This window comes from Ips typographus, linkage group LG3, assembly GCF_016097725.1.
Source record: "Ips typographus isolate SLU linkage group LG3, UJ_Ityp_2.0, whole genome shotgun sequence".
Taxonomy (NCBI): Eukaryota; Metazoa; Arthropoda; class Insecta; order Coleoptera; family Curculionidae; genus Ips; species Ips typographus.
Genome location: NC_138424.1, coordinates 21138844 through 21158188, shown reverse-complemented (window position 1 = coordinate 21158188; position 19345 = coordinate 21138844). Strand labels below are relative to the sequence as shown.

The following is a 19345-nucleotide window of genomic DNA, read 5'->3' as shown; positions in this document are numbered from 1 at the left end:
ACTTATTGTTGTCAAATTAGTGAATCCACTTTCTAAGCCCCCAATCTTTAAAATTTTGATAAATATTCGAATTTTACCACAAAATGTATTTATATTTCACTCCCGATTAAACCTGGTGTGTTGCAGTATACAGGCTTCTTAAAACCGTTCAAGGAATTTCAGGCCAAAGAGGACGGAAAAGTCAATAATGCACAAACGGTCTCACCTTCACACAGTGAACTACTTTAAAAATGAGGTAAGCAAATTTAAAAATGTGCTTTTTTAGAGATTATAACGTAACCCCCATATATTGCACCAGTGCTGCCTTAATAGAGACTAAATATAAACATGTAGTGCTGACCTTGGCTTGGAAAGTTGTGAAACTTGTGAGCATTCCTGTTTTAAGTGTGAATTTTAAGGGCAGTGCATAAAAAGTTAAGAAAATATGCAATCTGATAGTAATCAGCTGAGTGTAAGTGTAAATAAACTCAAAAATTGAGGTTAAATATTTTGCATTGTTTTTAGTAGTGGGTGGGAAACAGGTGTTTTGCTTTTTCATTAAATTAATCACCTCCAAGTGTTTAATTAAGTAAGTTATGCAAGAGTTTCTGTTTCAGTCAAGTCATTCTTTATTACAGCATTAATCCTGTTATCATCATTATTTTGATATTCAGGCAAAATTGAATGTATTATCATGTATTTTTCTTGAAACTTGCCTATTCATGACTGTTTGGTGATTTAAAAATAAAATGTTTACTCTCTTCTTAAATAAGTTCAGTTTATTATTAAGTTACAACACTGTTTGTGATTGATTTTGACATTTTAAACTCATGTCAAATCTAGAGTCAGTTTCTAAAACACCTTTTCTAAGTGGAAAAGCTTAAAAATTACATTAAAATCAATGTTACCAAAGTCAAAAACCTTGATTTAGTCATTTTGGCGTCACAATGACGTAATTTTACAGGTTTTCCCAAATTATGTCATTAGTGACGTCAAAAAAGCTCTGCTTGCTCCATGGAGTGTGAAAACCAAAGCGGCCAGTGCCGTAAAACTGTAAAATGACAAATTGTCGCGTCTCTTTGAATGAATCACATTGCAAATTGTTATTCATAATTCTTTGCAGTTAAATTTGGCAGTTGTGACGTTAAATGACAGTTTAAGTCGTTAAATTTGTCAGTTTTGACTTTTGACACTTTACAGTGTGGCCTATAGTCAATTGTTATCTTGACTAATTAAATTGAGAACAATGAGATGAAACTATCATATAAAAACCAGTTGTATCTTGTATTTACACCTCAATAAAGCCCCAAATTTGAAATTTGCTATTTTTGACTATTTACATTGCTATTTGACAGTTTTGACAGTTGTCACGTGACATAAGAAAAGAATGGAAGTGTTCCTTAACGTCAGAACTGACAAATTTGGCTCCATGGAGCTGTAAACACAACTTACAGTGCAATTTCTCAAAGAAAGACTCCTATTTGGCATTTTATACTTTTACGTCACTGGTGAGTGAGCTTTGACAGCTGTCACGTGACGCAAGTAAAGTATTAAAGTGTTGCTTAACGTTACAACTGTCAAAATTGGCTCCATGGTGCTTTAAACTCAAGTTCCAGTGTAATTCATGAAATTAGAAATTATTTATAATTTTATAGTTTCAAGTCACTATTGAACGGGTTTTGACAGTTATGACAGCTGTCACGTGACGTAAGAAAAGTACGAAAGTGTTCCTAAACGTTAGAACTGTCAAGTTTGGCAGCATGGAACTGTAAACACAATTTACCGTGCAATTTCTCAAAGAAACACATCTATTTGGCATTTTATACTTTTAGGTCACTGGTGAGTGATTTTTGACAGTTATGACAGCTGTCACGTGACGCAAGAAAACTATTAAATTGTTTCTTAACCTCAGAACTGACAAATTTGACTGCATGAAGCTGTAAACACAACTTACAGTGCAATTTCTCAAAGAAACACATTTATTTGGCATTTCATACTTTCAGGTAACTGCTGAGTGAGTTTTGCCAGTTATGACGTTTGTCACGTGACGCAAGCAACGTGTAAAGTGTTCCTTAACGTCCCAGCTGTCAAATTTGACTCAATGGAGCTGTAAAGATCACTTACAGTTTGGTGCCTCCAAGAAACATGTCTCCCTGGCATTTTATAATTTTGAAATAGTCTAAAATTTCTAAAAATAAATATTACACTTTCCACATATGCAGCATTGACTTAAATGGGCTTTTTGTTGACCAATAACAAACAAGAAACAGTGCTGGAACATGTATAGACTTGGCCACTAACTAATTAGTGACAATGTCAAATAGTATCAGTTTAGGGTGTTGTACTAAAAGGTTATTTAAGTTGTCCACACTGTTTTGTTGTCTCATTATGCTAAAAATCTAACAATAACCTGATATACATAGATTAAACTTCAAAAACAATGTAATCAGTTAAAATTACAGTATGAATCGCTGGGAGATATTTCTATTAATTTTTCCCAGAAAACATTAAGAAATTCACAAAATTTCTGATAAGAATGTTTGTTTGTGTCAGCTGATCTAAACCTATCGAATTTTCCAGTTATAAAATACCAAACAAGGTATTCAAACTTAAAGTTTACAAGCAGTTTGACCCGAATTTCTAATCAATGCACCCATAAAATAGTGTTAATACCAATTTTATTTGTTATCTCATAAAAACTTTTTGTGCTCTGTAACAGTGTTTGCAACTATGTCTGAATTTTCGCAGGCAAAAAAAGCTAGCGTAGCCTACCCTTTGCTAATTCTGGCCACAAGCGCTCTGTCGATCCCTTACTTCATTCTACACGAATTGGAATGGGAGGATCACGTCAGCATACAAAAGGGTTTGTTTTTGTTCGCCAGTGGTTTACTATTTTTCCCCGCCCTATTTCTGGCGCTGAACAACATTCAGCTGCATTCCCAGGAGGGCAGGAAGTTTGTGAGGTGTTACAAGCTGAATTACAGCGACGTGTACGATATCAGTAACAAGTAAGTTTGGTTGTGTAACTGTAGGGTTTTCGCTCTACATTTTGACAACATTTTAGATGCGTTTCGTCTGTGCAAGCCTTGTTTTGTTGCCTCACTGGTATTACGTCAATCCAGCATTCGTGTGGCAGGAATATACTGAGAACGTCACACTACGCTTCTGAAGCTTATGCTTGGTTTGGGGCAGCCTACTTTTTCTATGACATATGGTCAATGTATAAGGCTTGGAGCTTAAAGGTAACATTTTATACAGGGTGTTTCATATTCACGTTTGAGTTCATTAATTAGGAAACAAAATAATTATCACAGTAACTATTTATTTATTCAGTACAGTGCCGGCTTTAAAAGTAAATCCAATATTTTATTAACATGACAGTAATTTTATTATAAATTGCGCAAAAATTTGAATTTACACATTATAAGTGAAACTCATAATTAACAGAAGAAGAGTTGTGTCTTTATACATATTCATTGTATGCTAGTAATGCACAACAGTCACCTGACCTCTGTAGACCAATTGCAAGCTTGACAAGCCTCTGACCGGTAAAGATTACGCTAGAAATATAAACGAAACAGTCACGTGACCTTAGAAGGCCAGTTGCAAGCTTGAAAAATGCTTTTTAACTTAAATTTCAACTGAAAACGACGAAATTGCCATACGAGGTAAGTAGAACAGTCACGTGACTTCTGTAGACCAATTTCAAGCTTCCAAAGTCTTCCACAAGTAAAAGATAAGCTAGAAATGTAAACAAGACAGTCACGTGACCTTAAAAGGCCAATTACAAGCTTCAAAATTCTTTTTAAACTAAATTTAAGTTAAAAACCATGAAAATTCCATAACGAGGAAAGCAGAACTGTCAGATGACCTCTGTGGACCAATTGCAAGCTTGACTAATCTCTGAGAGGTAAAAGTTAAGCTAGAAATGTAAACGAAACAGTCACGTGACCAATTACAAGTTTTAAAAACGCTTTTTCACCCAAATTTAAGCTAAAAAACACGAAAATACCATACAGAACCTCCACAACCGTCAGGAACCCTCTGTACACCAATTTCAAGCTTCAAAAGTCTCTGACAGGTAAATATTAAGCTAGAAATGCAAACGATACAAACACGTGACTTTAAAGGCCAATTGCAAGCTTTGAAAAAGCGTTTTAACCTAAATAACGATACAGAACATGCACAGCAGTCACGTGACTTCTGTAGACCGATTGCAAGCTTGAAAAGCCTTTAACAGGTAAAATATAAGTTAGAAATATAGATAAAAGCCACGTGATCTTTGAAGACCAACTACAAATTGGAAAAGCGCTTTTCGACCCAAATTTCAGCTGAAAGATTTGAAAACTCTGTACAGAACATTCACAACAGTCATGTGACCTCTGTAGACCAATTGCAAGCTTGAAAAACAAACGTTTTTAACCCAAATTTCAGCTGAAAAGCTGAAAATGCGGTACAGACCAAGTACAACAGTCATGTGACCTCTGTAGGCCAATTGCAAACTTGAAAAGTCTCTGACAGGTAAAGATTAGGCTGGAAATGAAAACGAAACAGTCACGTGACCTTAGAAGATCATTTACAAGCTTGAAAAACGCTTTTTTAGCCAAATTTCAGCTAGAAATTTTGAAAACTCCATACCGGACATGCCTAACTGTCACGTGCCTCTGTAGACCAATTGCAAGCTTGAAAAATCTGTTAGAAGTGAAGGTTAAGCTAGAAATGTAAACGAAACAGTCACGTGACCTTAAAAGATCAATTACAAGCTTGAAAAATGCTTTTTAACCTAAATTTCAGCTAAAAAGTATGAAAATGCCAAACAGAACATGCACAGCAGTCACGTGACCTCGTTAGACCAGTTGCAAGGCTGAAAAACCTCTGACAGATAAAGATTAAGCTTAAAATGTAAATGAAACAGTCACGTGACCTTAAAAGGCCCATTACAAGCTTGAAAAGTGTTTTTTAACCTAAATTTCAGCTAAAAAGTATAAAAATGCCATACAGAACATGCACAGCAGTCACGTGACTTTTGTAGACCAATTGCAAGTTTGACAAGCCTATGAAAGGTAAAAGTTAAGCTATAAATGTAAACCAAACCTGTCACCTGACCTTAGAATGCCAATTACAAGCTTGAAAAATGCATTTTAAACCAAATTTCACCTAAAAACCATGAATATGTCATACTAGGAAAGCAGAACAGTCACATGACCTCTGTAGACCAATTGCAACTTTAACAAACGTTTGGCAGGTGAAGGTTAAGCTAGAAATATAAACAAAACGGTCACGTGACCTTTGAGGACCAGTTATAGGCTTGAAAAATGCTTTTTAATCCAAATTTCAGTTAAAAACCATGAAAATGCTATACAAAACACCGCACAACAGTCACGTGACCGTGACGAAGATAAAAACCAGGAAAACTCCATTTGCAAGTAAAAGTTAAGCTATAAATGTAAACGAAACAGTCACGTGACCTTAAAAGGCCAATTACAAGCTTGAAAACGCTTTTTAACCCAAATTTCAGGGGAAAATGTTTAAAACTCCATTCAGAACATACACAACAGTCACATGACCTCGGTAGACCAGTTGCAAGACTGAAAAACCTCTGACAGATAAAGATTAAACTTGAAATGTAAACGAAACAGTCACGTGACCTTAGAAGGCCAATTGCACGCTTGGAAAATGCTTTTTAACTTAAATTTCAGTTGAAAGTTATGAAAATGCGATACAGAACGTGCACAGCAGTCACGTGACCTCTGTAGATCGATTGCAAGCTTGAAAAGCCTTTAACAGGTAAAATATAAGTTAGAAATGTACATAAAAGTCACGTGATCTTTAAAGACCAACTACAAGTTTGAAAAACGCTTTTCGACCCAAATTTCAGCTGAAAGTTTTGAAAACTCTATACAGAACATTCTCAACAGTCACGTGACCTCTATAGACCAATTGCAAGCTTGAAAAACAAACGTTTTTAACCCAAATTTCAGCTGAAAACCTAAAAATGCGGTACAGAACAAGTACAACAGTCATGTGACCTCTGTAGGCCAATTGCAAACTTGAAAAGTCTCTGACAGGTAAAGATTAGGCTAGAAATGAAAACGAAACAGTCACGTGACCTTAGAAGGCCAGTTGCAAGCTTGAAAAAGGCTTTTTTAGCCAAATTTTAGCTAAAATTTTTTAAAACTCCATACAGGACATGCATAACAGTCACGTGTCTCTGTAGACCAATTGCAAGCTTGAAAAATCTGTTAGAAGTGAAGGTTAAGCTAGAAATGTAAACGAATCAGTCACGTGACCTTAAAAGATCAATTACAAGCTTGAAAAATGCTTTTTAACCTAAATTTCAGCTAAAAAGTATAAAAATGCCATACAGAACATGCACAGCAGTCACGTGACCTCGTTAGACCAGTTGCAAGGCTGAAAAACCTCTGACAGATAAAGATTAAGCTTAAAATGTAAATGAAACAGTCACGTGACCTTAAAAGGCCAATTACAAGCTTGAAAAGTGCTTTTTAACCTAAATTTCAGCTAAAAAGTATAAAAATGCCCTACAGAACATGCACAGCAGTCACGTGACTTTTGTAGACCAATTGCAAGCGTGACAAGCCTATGAAAGGTAAAAGTTAAGCTATAAATGTAAACCAAACCTGTCACCTGACCTTAGAATGCCAATTACAAGCTTGAAAAATGCATTTTAAAACAAATTTCACCTAAAAACCATGAATATGTCATACTAGGAAAGCAGAACAGTCACATGACCTCTGTAGACCAATTGCAACTTTAACAAACGTTTGGCAGGTGAAGGTTAAGCTAGAAATATAAACAAAACGGTCACGTGACCTTTGAGGACCAGTTATAGGCTTGAAAAATGCTTTTTAATCCAAATTTCAGTTAAAAACCATGAAAATGCTATACAAAACACCGCACAACAGTCACGTGACCGTGACGAAGATAAAAACCAGGAAAACTCCATTTGCAAGTAAAAGTTAAGCTATAAATGTAAACGAAACAGTCACGTGACCTTAAAAGGCCAGTTACAAGCTTGAAAACGCTTTTTAACCCAAATTTCAGGGGAAAATGTTTAAAACTCCATTCAGAACATACACAACAGTCACATGACCTCGGTATACCAGTTGCAAGGCTGAAAAACCTCTGACAGATAAAGATTAAGCTCGAAATTTAAAGAAACAGTCACGTGACCTTAGAAGTCCAATTGCACCCTTGGAAATTGTTTTTTAACTTAAATTTCAGTTGAAAGTTATGAAAATGCGATACACAACATGCACAGCGGTCACGTGGTGACCTCTGTAGACCGATTGCAAACTTCAAAAGTATCTGACAGGCTAGAAATGCAAACGAAACAGTCACGTGACTGTGAAAATTTTAAAAGAAAAGCATGTTTGCAATACTGTGGTTTGAAAATAAATATTGATATAAAAACTGCTTGCAGCACATCAATAATTTTTTTTTTCAATTTTTCTAAATACGGTTCTGTGTTCTACAATTGATTCAGGGACGTAATTTTATAAATTGAAATTGTTATTTAAAACTCAGTTTGTTTCGTTCTTGTATGTTTGTAAACTCTGCAGTGAAATAATTTCAAAATCAAACTGATTTAATAAGTTATTTGTATTGATTTTCATTTCTAATCGAGTACGGTCCTGTATACTGTACTTGCAATTCTTTACAGTTTAGCCAGTTTTTGTTTTCACTGTTGTTTTCTGAGTACACTCCTGTATTTTACAATCATTACTGCATTTTAGGCTAATAAGGACCTAAAATTCACATTTTTGCTTTTTAATGCCTGTTATGATGAATTATTTGATAGGAAACTGGATTGCTATTGTGAATACCGCCCTAAATATTTTAAATACGCACCTGCAATCTAAAATTTGGTAGGAATAGTTTGCCAGATGACAGGACCGCAATTTTCGAATTTATGAAAAAATATTAATTGAGTTTTGGGGTTGTTTTCCTTATTAATGTTTGCAGTTATTTTAGATACGTTTCTGTTTGTGTATGATTGGTTTAGCAGGACTGGGTTTGCTCAATTTAAACAAAATCTGTAATTTTCCTGTTTTATTTCAAGCATTGCAAACTTAATTTTTTGCAAATTTGTTGCTTTTAAATAGTTTATATAAATAGACGTAAAATTGTGATTATGTGACATCAATATTGCAGATGACGCAGCCTAAAATGGAGGGGATTGCAAACCAAATAATTTTGAGAACGATGAGATTATCCGCATATCTAGTCCAGAACTTTGTGATAGTGTTCCATCACATATTTATAGGATGTTTTGGATTTTTAGTGATCACCGTAAGATTGTTCATTCGACTTGTTCGCCTGTGATTATCATTTTTTTTTTGCAGTACCTCAGGGGTGGACTGGGTGATTGTTTTTTCGGTTTTATTTACTTAATGGAGGCCAGTACACCCTTCGTGTCTCTGAGAGGTATTTTAGCTAAAATGGGCCTGAAAGAGTCCAAGTGGTATATAATCAACGGGCTGGTAATGTTGGGTACATTTTTTGTGTTCCGGGTTGCCATGTTTCCTTACGTCATCAATTTGTTCGCGCAGGCTGTTGGGGTTGACTTTTTTACGGTGAGTACTGTCTAATGCTACGTTTACATATGCAGCATTTGCGTAAATCCCAATAATTGGGCTGCTTTTTTGACCAATCACTGACTGTTTACTGACAACTGAAAAATCAACATTTGCGAAAGCACTGTTTGTAGATTGTGATTGGTCAGGAAAAAGCAGCAAGCTGAAAGCTGCTTTTTTGTGAACCAATCACACATCTATTATATTTTGGTGATTCCGGCGTTGCCGCATCTATACGAAATCAGTGACAACAACAGATTTTTGTCTGGCTACCCTGGTAACTCATTTTTCGATTCTACTTCTTGAACTCTGCAGTTTTTGTTCTGGAAAGTGTCTAGTCTAGACTTTGTCGTTTTTGACATATTTACTATTATTTGGAAGGATGTAGCAGGCAAACGGTTGGTGTTAGGACAGTCTGTATGTTCCTATTTTACTCTGACAGTAGTAGATTCGAAAAATAAAATAAAAAATATGGATTTGCAACAATTCAGGCAATAGAATTGTGGACGAGTTATCTTGGCGTTTTAAACTCACGCCACACCGAAAAAGTGTCAATTTTTCAGACTGTAAACCTGAAAAGCTGGAAAAGTACATTCAAATCAACCTTGCCAAAGGCAAAACTCTTGATTCAGTCATTTTGGCAAGCCCAAGAAGCTTTAAATTCGTGTGGTTGGATAAACGTGGACACTGTGACGAACTGAACTAGCTGTGACGTTTAACGACAGGCTTATTGTCACCTGACAGCTGTCAAAACTCATTAAACAGTGCCACGTGAATCTTTAAAATGTCAAATAGTCGCGAATCACGCCGCAAATTGTTATTTGTAACTCTGTGGAGGTTTGACATTTGGGATGTTAAATGACAGTTTAAGACACGTTCAATTTGACAGTTATGACACTTTACAGCGTGGCTTACTCTCGAGTGTGACACTTGTTATAACTATTAAAAACTCATTCAGCAGTGACATGAAACTATCAATTGCTCTAGCTAATAGAGCTCAAAATTTGACATTTGTGAGGCCGGGACACTTAAACATGTTACTTACGTCACCTGACAGCTGTCAACTGTCAAAACTTCTTCAGAGCTAACCTAGAGTTAAGTTTGACAGTTGTGACATAAGCTCTTATTTGATGGCTTCGTTCGTGACGTTATCGTTATTCAACGATAACGGATTACGTTATTTACGGAGGGTAATTACCGCTTCCGTTGTCGTTAAACCTACATTTTTGAACTACCGATCCCGATTTTTCCATCTAAAATTCCCAATAGAAAATCGCGCTAAACCAAACAAGAATGTAAATAAACATTTAAGTTATGTCATTGATTATGCTGTGCGCACCCTATAAGGAATAGCGAGCTGTCAGCCGTCAGACTGTCACTAAGGTTTACACCCTAGAATGATTTTTCTACTATATTTCGTGTTATAAAAACTGTATACATTTGTGCTGTGGTTAACGTTGTCGTTGTTAAAGTTAACCGTAACTTTGTGCAAAATTGTCGTTATTTTTTATGGTTCAAAACTCTCTATTAACCGACATTGATATGCTTTTTACGTCACCTGACATCTGTCAAAAGTCACATACATATGACACCCGAAATTACCAATCCGAAATATTAGTTCGATCGCTTGGATGGATCACTCTGCACATTGTATTTATAGCTCTATGGGGCGAAATTTGACGTTAAGTGACGTAAGTATCAAAGTCTTCCTTAACGTCAAAACTGACAAATTTGGCTCAATGGAGCTTTTTGTCTTTTTGTAAACAACTTATAGTGCAATTTCTCATAGAAACACATTTGTTTGGCATTTTATACCTTCAGGTCACTATTGAGTGGATTTTGACAGTTATGACATCTGTCACGTGACGCAAGCAACGTACTAAAGTGTCCCTTAATGTTCCAACTGTCAAATTTGGCTCCATATGGAGCTTTAAACACAACTTGCAGTGTAATTTCCCAAATTAGCAACCATTTCTAATTTTATAGTTTCATGTTACTAGTGAGCGGGGTTTTGACAGTTATGACAGCTGTCACGTGACGTAGCAAAAGTATACAAGTGTTCCTTAACGTCAGAACTGTCAAACTAGGCCTCATGGAGCTGTAAAGACTACTTACAGTGTGGTTCCTCCAAGAAACAAGTCTGTTTGACATTTTATACTTTCAGGTCACTGATGAGTGAACTTTGACAGTTATGACATCTGTCACGTGACGCAAGCAACGTACTAAAGTGTCCCTTAATGTTCCAACTGTCAAATTTGGCTCCATATGGAGCTTTAAACACAACTTGCAGTGTAATTTCCCAAATTAGCAACCATTTCTAATTTTATAGTTTAATGTCACTAGTGAGCGGGGTTTTGACAGTTATGACAGCTGTCACGTGACGTAAGAAAAGCATAAAAGTGTTCCTTAACGTCAGAACTGTCAAACTAGGCCTCATGGAGCTGTAAAGACTACTTATAGTGTGGTTCCTCCAAGAAACGAGTCTGTTTGACATTTTATACTTTCAGGTCATTGATGAGTGAACTTTGACAGTTATGACATCTGTCACGTGACGCAAGCAACGTACTAAAGTGTCCCTTAATGTTGCAACTGTCAAATTTGGCTCCATATGGAGCTTTAAACACAACTTGCAGTGTAATTTCCCAAATTAGCAACCATTTCTAATTTTATAGTTTAATGTCACTAGTGAGCGGGGTTTTGACAGTTATGACAGCTGTCACGTGACGTAGCAAAAGTATACAAGTGTTCCTTAACGTCAGAACTGTCAAACTATGCTCTATGAAGCTGTAAAGACTACTTACAGTGTGGTTTCTCCAAGAAACACATCAGTTTGACATTTTATACTTTCAGGTCAATGGCGAGCGAGTTTTGACAGTTATGACATCTGTCACGTGACGCAAGCAACGTTTTAAAGTGTCCCTTAACATCTCAAATGTCGAATTTGGGTTCATAGAGCTTTAAACACAACTTGCAGTGTAATTCCTCAAATTAGCAACCATTTATAATTTTATAGTTTCATGTCACTCGTGAAAGGGTTTTGACAGTTATGACAGCTGTCACGTGACGTAAGAAAAGCATAAAAGTGTTCCTTAACGTCAGAACTGTCAAATTTGGCTCCATGGAGCTGTAACGACTATACTTTTCACAGTTCTTCCAAGAAACACATCTACTTATTGACATTTTATATAATCGTCAAATAGTTCAAATTCCATTGCCTGAATTGTTGCTTTTGTGTTATTTATTAGGCTTTTCTGCATTGTTCTCTTAAATTTTGTACAAGAGAAGAAGAAAGAACAGTGCTGTAATTACGCCAATGCCGCACAAGTAAACTAACGGTGAACCAACATGCGCATAAATCCTAGCACAGTGTGTTAGTTGGTGATTGGTTAAAAAAGCAGCTTTCAGCTGACCAATGACAAACTTACGTCATAAATGTCATGTTTTTAGGCTGTAAAACAGTTGCCTAGGAATTGTTTGATCAGCATCAGTTTACTGCTATTCCCGCAAGTGTACTGGTTCATGTTGATGCTGAAAGGCGCCACTAAACTAATGCTTGCACCTAGCAAATCTGATCGAAACGCCAATAATAACAATTTCAAGAAAAAGTCCCGATAAACTATACTAGGATTTTTTTTTAGGAAACTTACAAAAAAAGGGTAACATATTATGTTTTATATTATTATTTATGAATTTACAACGGGGGGCTGTGATTAATTTATACAATTTAATTTATGATTTTATGGTTAGTTTTTTTGCCATTCCTGTCTTTGAGACCTGTATAGTTAATTTCACACCTTGGTTTTGACTTATTGATTCATTTAAACGTCACTGAGTTAACAAAAAACATATACAGTATGTCATCAAGATTCGATTCTTTATACGCTTCCCGTAAGAGCTACTGCAAAGGTTAAATGGGGAAAGTTTTAGAGAATTTAATAGGCAATCCAACACAGTTTTAAAAATATTTAATTTTTGTTTCATTTTTGAATTATTTTCGAAAAACCAAAAACGACCATTTTCAAAAAAGTGCTGTATTTCCTCTAATTTTAAAATTTGGCTTGAACATTGTTAGAGCAACTTTTTAAGGACTATCTTTCTGTGTATTTTGTTTTCAGTTCCGACGTTTCGGTCTCGAGATACCATCATAAACTTCTTTTTTCTTATAGACGCCATTTTGTTTTTTTATCTAGATAAAAAGAGCACATTTTTTGCATTAAAATGATGCACTCAATGGCATGTTACAAAAAAATGTACTTTTATGTTAAGTAATTCTTAAAATTACGTTATTTAAGCCAAATCTTGTCTGCATCCATCTTTGAGCAACCTCATGGGGATTCTCTACAGTCCCAAAAGTCTGTTGTTCTTATTAAAAACACCACAATTAGTAATCCTGCTTTCATCAGTCCATACAACAAAATTAGAAAATTCTGGGTCTCCATTACATTTATTAATGTACCAGTTCGAGAAACGCAGAAACACGAATCCCTCATTATATCAACAGCCTCTTCGGAGGATGGAAGATCAAACTGAGGTAAGGACACTCTTTTGTCCCTGGGATGAGAAATCATCCCAAAAGGCAGATGAATCAGGAATAATCAATGGCATAAGGATGCAGAAAGCACCGGAAAACTACTGCATTATAGACTCAAAAGAGTTTCCCAGTAAAAATCATCATGGAAAGTTGTGGTGAAGTGAAAAAAGTTACTGATCATGGATCTCGCATACCAAGATCCAGGTCGTCATCCAGCGAAATCCCTGTAAATTGAAAAACGAACAAACCTTGAAGATTTGTACTTGGAAAGTGAGGAACCTTTATGAATCTGGTAAAACACACAACGCAATTAAAGAGATAAGAAGACTACAGATTGACATCTTAAGTTCCCTCTGACCACAACCCATTGGTGTGTCAACTGAAGACAAAACTAAAAAAGACGCTGCCACAGAGAAGGTCCCAGAAATATGACATCGAAAAACTTAAAAACCCTGAAATCTGGGAGAAAGTAAAGGGTGCTTTAACATCTGAATTGAAAGACGTACATGCATCCATTCCTGAACCAGACCAGAATACAATGGAAACAAGAATAATTGAAGTTGGCAACTATTTTTTAAAGCCTGATACGAGACAGAAGAGGAAAGGGTGGATGACCGACGAAATTATATGAATCTCATGGAAGAAAGACGGAGAGTTAAATGGAATAATACTCAAGAATACTGGACAATTCACAGGAGCATCCGAGAAGCTACAGCAAAGTGGATGACTGAAAAGTGCAGTGAAATAGAAGATCTAAATAAGAAACATGACATATTCAGTGCACATAAAAAGATCAAAGAAGTCACGGGCTTAGACAAGGAGCTTTTGGAAATGTATCTGACGAGAATGATATATTAAGAGTATGGGAAAAATATACTGAACATCTTTTTGCGGATGAACAACGACCGGAGAAACCAATCTTTGATACTGTTGAAGGTCCACAAATCACCATATCAGAAGTAAAGCAGGCAAGTAAACTCCTGAAGAACGGAAAAGCAACGGGTCCAGATGAAATACCATCTGAAATTTTTCAAATTATGGAAGAAGATACCATTGAAACACTAAAACTGAGCTTTTTAACAAAATTTATGATACCGGATTAATCCCAGAGAGATGGGAACCCAAAAAACCCAATGCAAAATCGTGCGAGGACTTTTGCAGTCCAGGTCTTGGTTCAGCGGTGCAGAGAGGTAAACTGCGACGTATATATGTGTTTCTTGGATTACACCAAGGCTTTTGACAGATGCCAGCATGGAAAAATGATAAAAATGTTAACAGATATTGGACTGGATGGAAAAGACATCAGAATTATCGCTAACCTCCACTAGGACCAAAAAGCTACAGCTACAGAGTTGAAAATAGACAGACAGAATACGTTAACATCAAAAGAGGTGTACGACAGTTGCATACTGTCGCTGCTCCTGTTCAATCGTTCTGTACGGTGTGGATGCTTGGACGCTGTCAGACGTTTCAGAAGAATTTCCTAGAATCTCTTGGATAGAAAGAATTACAAACGAAGAAGTACTCCGAAGAATGGGATGTGAGCCTGAAATCATGCTTACTGTGAAGAGTACTTTGGCCATATCATGAGAAGTAACAAATACAGAATTCTCCAAAACGTAATCCAAGGCAAAGTTGATGGCCGACGAGGGCCTGGAAGAAGAAGAATTTCATGGCTTGCTAACCTGCAAAAATGGTTTGGAGCAACATCTACTGAACTGTTCCTTCTGGATAGGGCAATAGAAGAAGAAGAAGAAGTTCGAGAAAGGCAGTCTTCTGGGATAATAACGGTCTCCAAAAGTCCTTGTACAACTGTTGGCTTATAAGGATGATATCCAGAAGTTTTAAGAACTTGATTTTGGTACGTTTACATCTTGTCCTACCATTCTAACAGATGCGGTTGAGTTTTCAAATATTCCGATTCCGTATTTCGTTATGAAGACGGTATGATCTCCTCGGTTTTTCAAAAGCACCGTATTCTAATAAATTAACAACTAAATTTCTAAAGTGGGTCTTGTGAGATCCCTGTATAGAAAATCGTATCTTGGACGTACTGTATAGAAGCACCGTTAATGTGTTATTCTTTAGCTGAATTAAGTGTTTTCTAGATGCTTATAACCTTCTTCAGTATAGTAATGAAATCTATTTTTGTGAACTATTCTTCTAACTTTTTAGTATCGGATATTTTTATACTGTGATCCGGTGAAATTGGATTTGAATTCAGGTTCCGGAGCTTAAAAAAACAGCAAAATGTCTGGTCATTTAGGGTTTCTGGTAGAATAATTTTTTCATGGATATACAGAGTCGGGACAAATTAAATAATGTACTGGCCAATTAATAAAAGTAGACTTTCTACCAAATGCAACATATTTGGGTAGCATTTTTCAATCCCCTGTTATAACCATATAAAAGTCAGTTTGAAAGTTTAACTTTAGACTGTAAATGGACAATAGGATGCGCTACAAAGACAATCACAGTCTGATCTTCATACAGTAGCATGACGTTTTTGCAAGGTTGCCAGATCTTTCGATTCAGTTGCCCTTAGTCGAAATTCCAAAATCTCCAAAAAAATACTTTCTTTATAATTTGCTATACATTTCAGTCAGTCCCTTTCTCCGTTTCGTTTAGGCTGTCATTTTTCTTCTGTTTCTGTCTCAGTTAGAAGATCGTTTAAACGTCAAAATAGAGCTCCCGCAACGCAATTTCGTTTCATAAATTACGAATAACTGAGAAGAGGGGGTTTTAAAGATTTCACAATTTGACAGCTCCTAACTTGGTTCCCGTGACAGTTAGAAGGTTCGTTCCAACGTCAAAACCCAAAACTTCTGCTTTCTTTTGACAAGATAGAGCTTTTAAGTCAATTTTTACCTTTTCAAGCAAATTTACTGGTCTCTAAGTCAATTTTCACAGTTTTCAGGTCAATTTTCAAGACTAAACTCTTTCAATTTGTCTGGAAATTATGAAAACTGGCTACAAAGACAGTCACCTATTTTTTTTTGGAGAAAATCTCCTAATCCGGCAACCCTGCGTTTTGCGTCATTACTTACAGCGGCTCTAAAGCGTTTTCTGGAAGATACAGGGTGTTTGATGCAAGTTTTAAGCAATTCTTATTAAAAGAAATTCGTAAAATAGAAAAATTTATTTAATTTGAAATTTGAAAATTCATTTATTCAACCTTCCCTCCTTTTAACCGAAATGTTTTGAATGTGACTAGCTAAATTAGAAAACCTCACGATCAAAACCTTTCTACCACATATACGGTTAAGTCATTATGTTTTTTACTTTAATTAATTTGGTACACGGTGTATGTGTGAGTTAAGTTCGAATCCAATTTGGCCGGTATAAAAACTTTTAAATCACATATTGGTACAGCGTTGCCAAACTAGATATATTTAAATACTACCGGGTGATCAATTTAGTACTACTAGCTAATATAGGGTGGTCCAGTGTCAAAAATTCACCATATTCAATAGCCCATCAAAAAATAAAAAAAACATGTCTGTACATGGAAATTGTAAAAATTGTTTTTTTGAGTCTGCTATGTCAAAAACTTGGTGAAGATAGCTTTGAAACTCGATTTTCCAAGCTGAAAGCAGTTTTAAGCCCTAAAAATAGTCCGGAGTTCTAAGAAAATGAAAAGCAAAGTAATATAACTTGAAAAGTTAGTCTTCAAGTCAATTTTTATAAATCTAATGTCAATATCCTGTATTTAAGACTATTTTCAAGGCTAAAATATTGAAATGTGTGTTCAAATTATCAAAAACTTACTTCAAATGCAAAGTTTAAGCTTCTGATGTCACTTTTCATTGATTTAGAGTCACTTTTGGTGTTCAAGTCAATTTTCACAGTTTTCAAGTCAATTTTCAAGATAAGTTTTTCAATTTGTCTGAAAACTATGAAAACTGGCTAAAAACAGAGTTTAAGCCTTTTTTAAGTCAATTTTCACAGTTACAGTTTCCAAGTCAATTTTCATGAATAAAGTCTATTAATTTGTCTGGAAACTATGAAAACTGGCTACAAAGACAATTTTTATCCCTCTCAAGTAAATTTTCACCGTTTCAAGTAAATTTACTGGTTTGTAAGTCAATTTTCAAAACTAAAATATATCATTTTGTCTGGAAACTTTGAAAACTGGCAACAAAGACAGTTTTTAAGTCTCAAGTCAATTTTCACAGTTTCCAAGTCAATTTTCAAGACTAAAGGGTCTCAATTTGTCTGGAAACAATGAAAATTGGCTACAATGACAGTTTTAAAAGCTTCTTAAGTCAGTTTTCACAGTTTCCAAGTCAATTTTCAAGACAAGTCTTTCAACTTGTCTGAAAACTATAAAAACTGGCTACAAAGACAGTTTTTAAGTCAATTTTCACAGTTTCTGCCTACAAAGGCAGTTTTTAAGCCTCTTAAGTCAATTGTCACAGTTTTCAAGTCAATTTTCATGACTAAAGTCTTTCAATTTGTCTGAAAACTTTGAAAACGGGCTACAAAGACAGTTTTTAAACCTTTCAAGTAAATTTTCACCGTTTCAAGTAAATTTACTGGTTTCTAAGTCAATTTTCAAAACTGAAGTCTATCATTTTGTCTTTAAACTGAAAACTGGATACAAAGACAGTTTTTAAGCCTCTTAAGTCAGTTTTCACCGTTCCAAGTCAATTTTTAAGACAAGTCTTTCAATTTGTCCGAAAACTGGCAACAAAGACAGTTTTTAAGCCTCTTAACTCAATTTTCACGGTTTCCAAGTCAATTTTTAAGACTAAAGTCTTTAATTTGTCTGGAGACTATGATAACTGACTGCAAAGACAGTTTTTAAGCCTTTGAAGTCAATTTTCAAAGTTTCCAAGTTAATTTTCAACATGACATTAAAACTGGACCACCCTGTATAGCTTAAGTACTAGATAAAACACTATTTTTGTTTCATTATTCGGCTTAAATCATATAATTAAATACTACACTAACTGCCATGACAATTGAATGGCTAATATAGAGAGATGCGGAAAGTTCACATAATACGTTAATATAAATCTTCATATAGAGGGTGTCTCAGTTTTAATTGACATTTTGTCCGTACACGAGTCAGTATTATATACAGTATGTAAAATAAATACTTCCTTAAAGAAACAGTTAAAATTGAAGGATAAGTACGTTCACCAGACGTCAGCAGCTTAGAAGCTAAGTAAGCAGTCATAATAAACTAAATAGGACCGCTTACTTAACCTCTAAGCCGCTGACGTCGGGTGAAAGTACCCATTGGTCTAAAATACGTTACAAAACAAGTTGTTGATGACGTAAAACTCAGACACCCAGTATACTTCCAGGGTCCTTAACTTACTCATGCGTAACCCAAAAAATAGTAAAAGAACATCATTACTTATTATATTATATTGTAGCTATTTTTGTAACCATTGAAATTGTTTGTTAATAAATAAACTTTTGATGCCAACAGCTAATAGGATTAAATTAACGCAAAAATGTGCTCTATCAATGTTGTACTGTGAGTAATAAAGGAGGTTGTATTCTCAGTGTTATTGAGTGTCTCGTTTTATGTATTTAGGAGTAATGTTCCATATATCCTCAGCTAATAAAGAAACGCTTATTCATCCCATAGAACGTTAATTTATTCTGTTAACATAGATAACAATAAACTCCCTAAAATTAATCTATTTTTGAATTTATGCTTAAATTATCCTTATGTACTTTCGGCGCCATCTACACTAAGACTTTCCCCATTCATTGTGCTGGTTTCATTGGAAAATGTGGTGGAAAGCTTGGCAATGTGTTGCACCGCCTTGAATCTTGTATGGGCTCGCATCTTTTCCACCTTCTTTTTCCACTAAAATTATGTCGGATTAGATTATAGTCGGATTACCGGTCTAGGTACACAAGAATATAAATTCAATGGATATTCACGTCAATTTGTTTTGACTGCGCTCAGTCAAAACACATTTTTGACAGATGACACTACGCCAGTGACTGGTTTTTGAAGTAAAGTTGATTGTATATTGTATTGTTGATTTGGAAACATGTTTTCCTCCTGTTTCTTGTGTAAATAAGTATTGTTTTATTATATTAGTGTTGCTGTTTTGTGGTAAGTCATTACTCTTTTATATCGTTTATTGGTTAGTTTGTTGGGTTTTGCGTTATCGGCTTAATTTTCGGTCGATTTCCATGTAAAGTTTGGAGGTTACCAAAGTTTTGGGTAAAAATTTATATTTTATACTATTTACTACTGTTACAGCGTTAT

General features: G+C 35.3%; 3 protein-coding genes across 19 annotated transcripts in view; 2 read left to right on the top strand and 1 right to left on the bottom strand.

Annotated features, from left to right (window-relative positions):
- The first annotated feature begins 93 nt into the window (after nt 1-93).
- LOC145726856 (TLC domain-containing protein 3A) lies at nt 94-18629 on the top strand. 5 transcript variants are annotated; one of them, XM_081976130.1, is made up of 7 exons: nt 94-235; nt 299-451; nt 2728-2987; nt 3044-3221; nt 8155-8292; nt 8346-8576; nt 12024-18629. In XM_081976130.1, exons 2-7 carry the CDS (start codon nt 425-427, stop codon nt 12189-12191), a joined length of 1002 nt encoding a protein of 333 aa, XP_081832256.1. In that variant the 5' UTR covers nt 94-235; nt 299-424; the 3' UTR covers nt 12192-18629. The 5 variants fall into 5 exon arrangements, 2 of the variants coding, with proteins under 2 accessions (XP_081832256.1, XP_081832255.1); XR_014177704.1 differs by lacking the exon at nt 299-451 and having other exon boundaries at nt 96-235; nt 12024-16088; nt 17355-18629; XR_014177702.1 differs by lacking the exon at nt 299-451 and having other exon boundaries at nt 96-235; nt 12024-17253; nt 17355-18629.
- LOC145726855 (NACHT and WD repeat domain-containing protein 2) overlaps nt 18619-19345 on the bottom strand; it is a 25496-nt gene continuing 24769 nt past the window's right edge. The window contains exon 26 of the mRNA XM_081976128.1: nt 18619-18934. Within this exon, the coding sequence (XP_081832254.1) occupies nt 18791-18934 (144 nt within the window). The 3' untranslated portion in view covers nt 18619-18790. The remainder of the gene's footprint in view (nt 18935-19345) is intronic.
- The window catches only part of Nipped-A (Transcription-associated protein Nipped-A), a 128521-nt gene continuing 128234 nt past the window's right edge, over nt 19059-19345 (top strand). For 11 of the 13 annotated variants that reach the window (XM_081976127.1, XM_081976126.1, XM_081976125.1 and 8 more), the window contains exon 1: nt 19060-19189. The gene's annotated coding sequence lies outside the window, so the exon portion shown is untranslated. Of the gene's footprint in view, nt 19190-19345 lie in introns of all 13 variants that reach the window. The other 2 variants (XM_081976123.1, XM_081976121.1) reach the window with 1 other exon arrangement.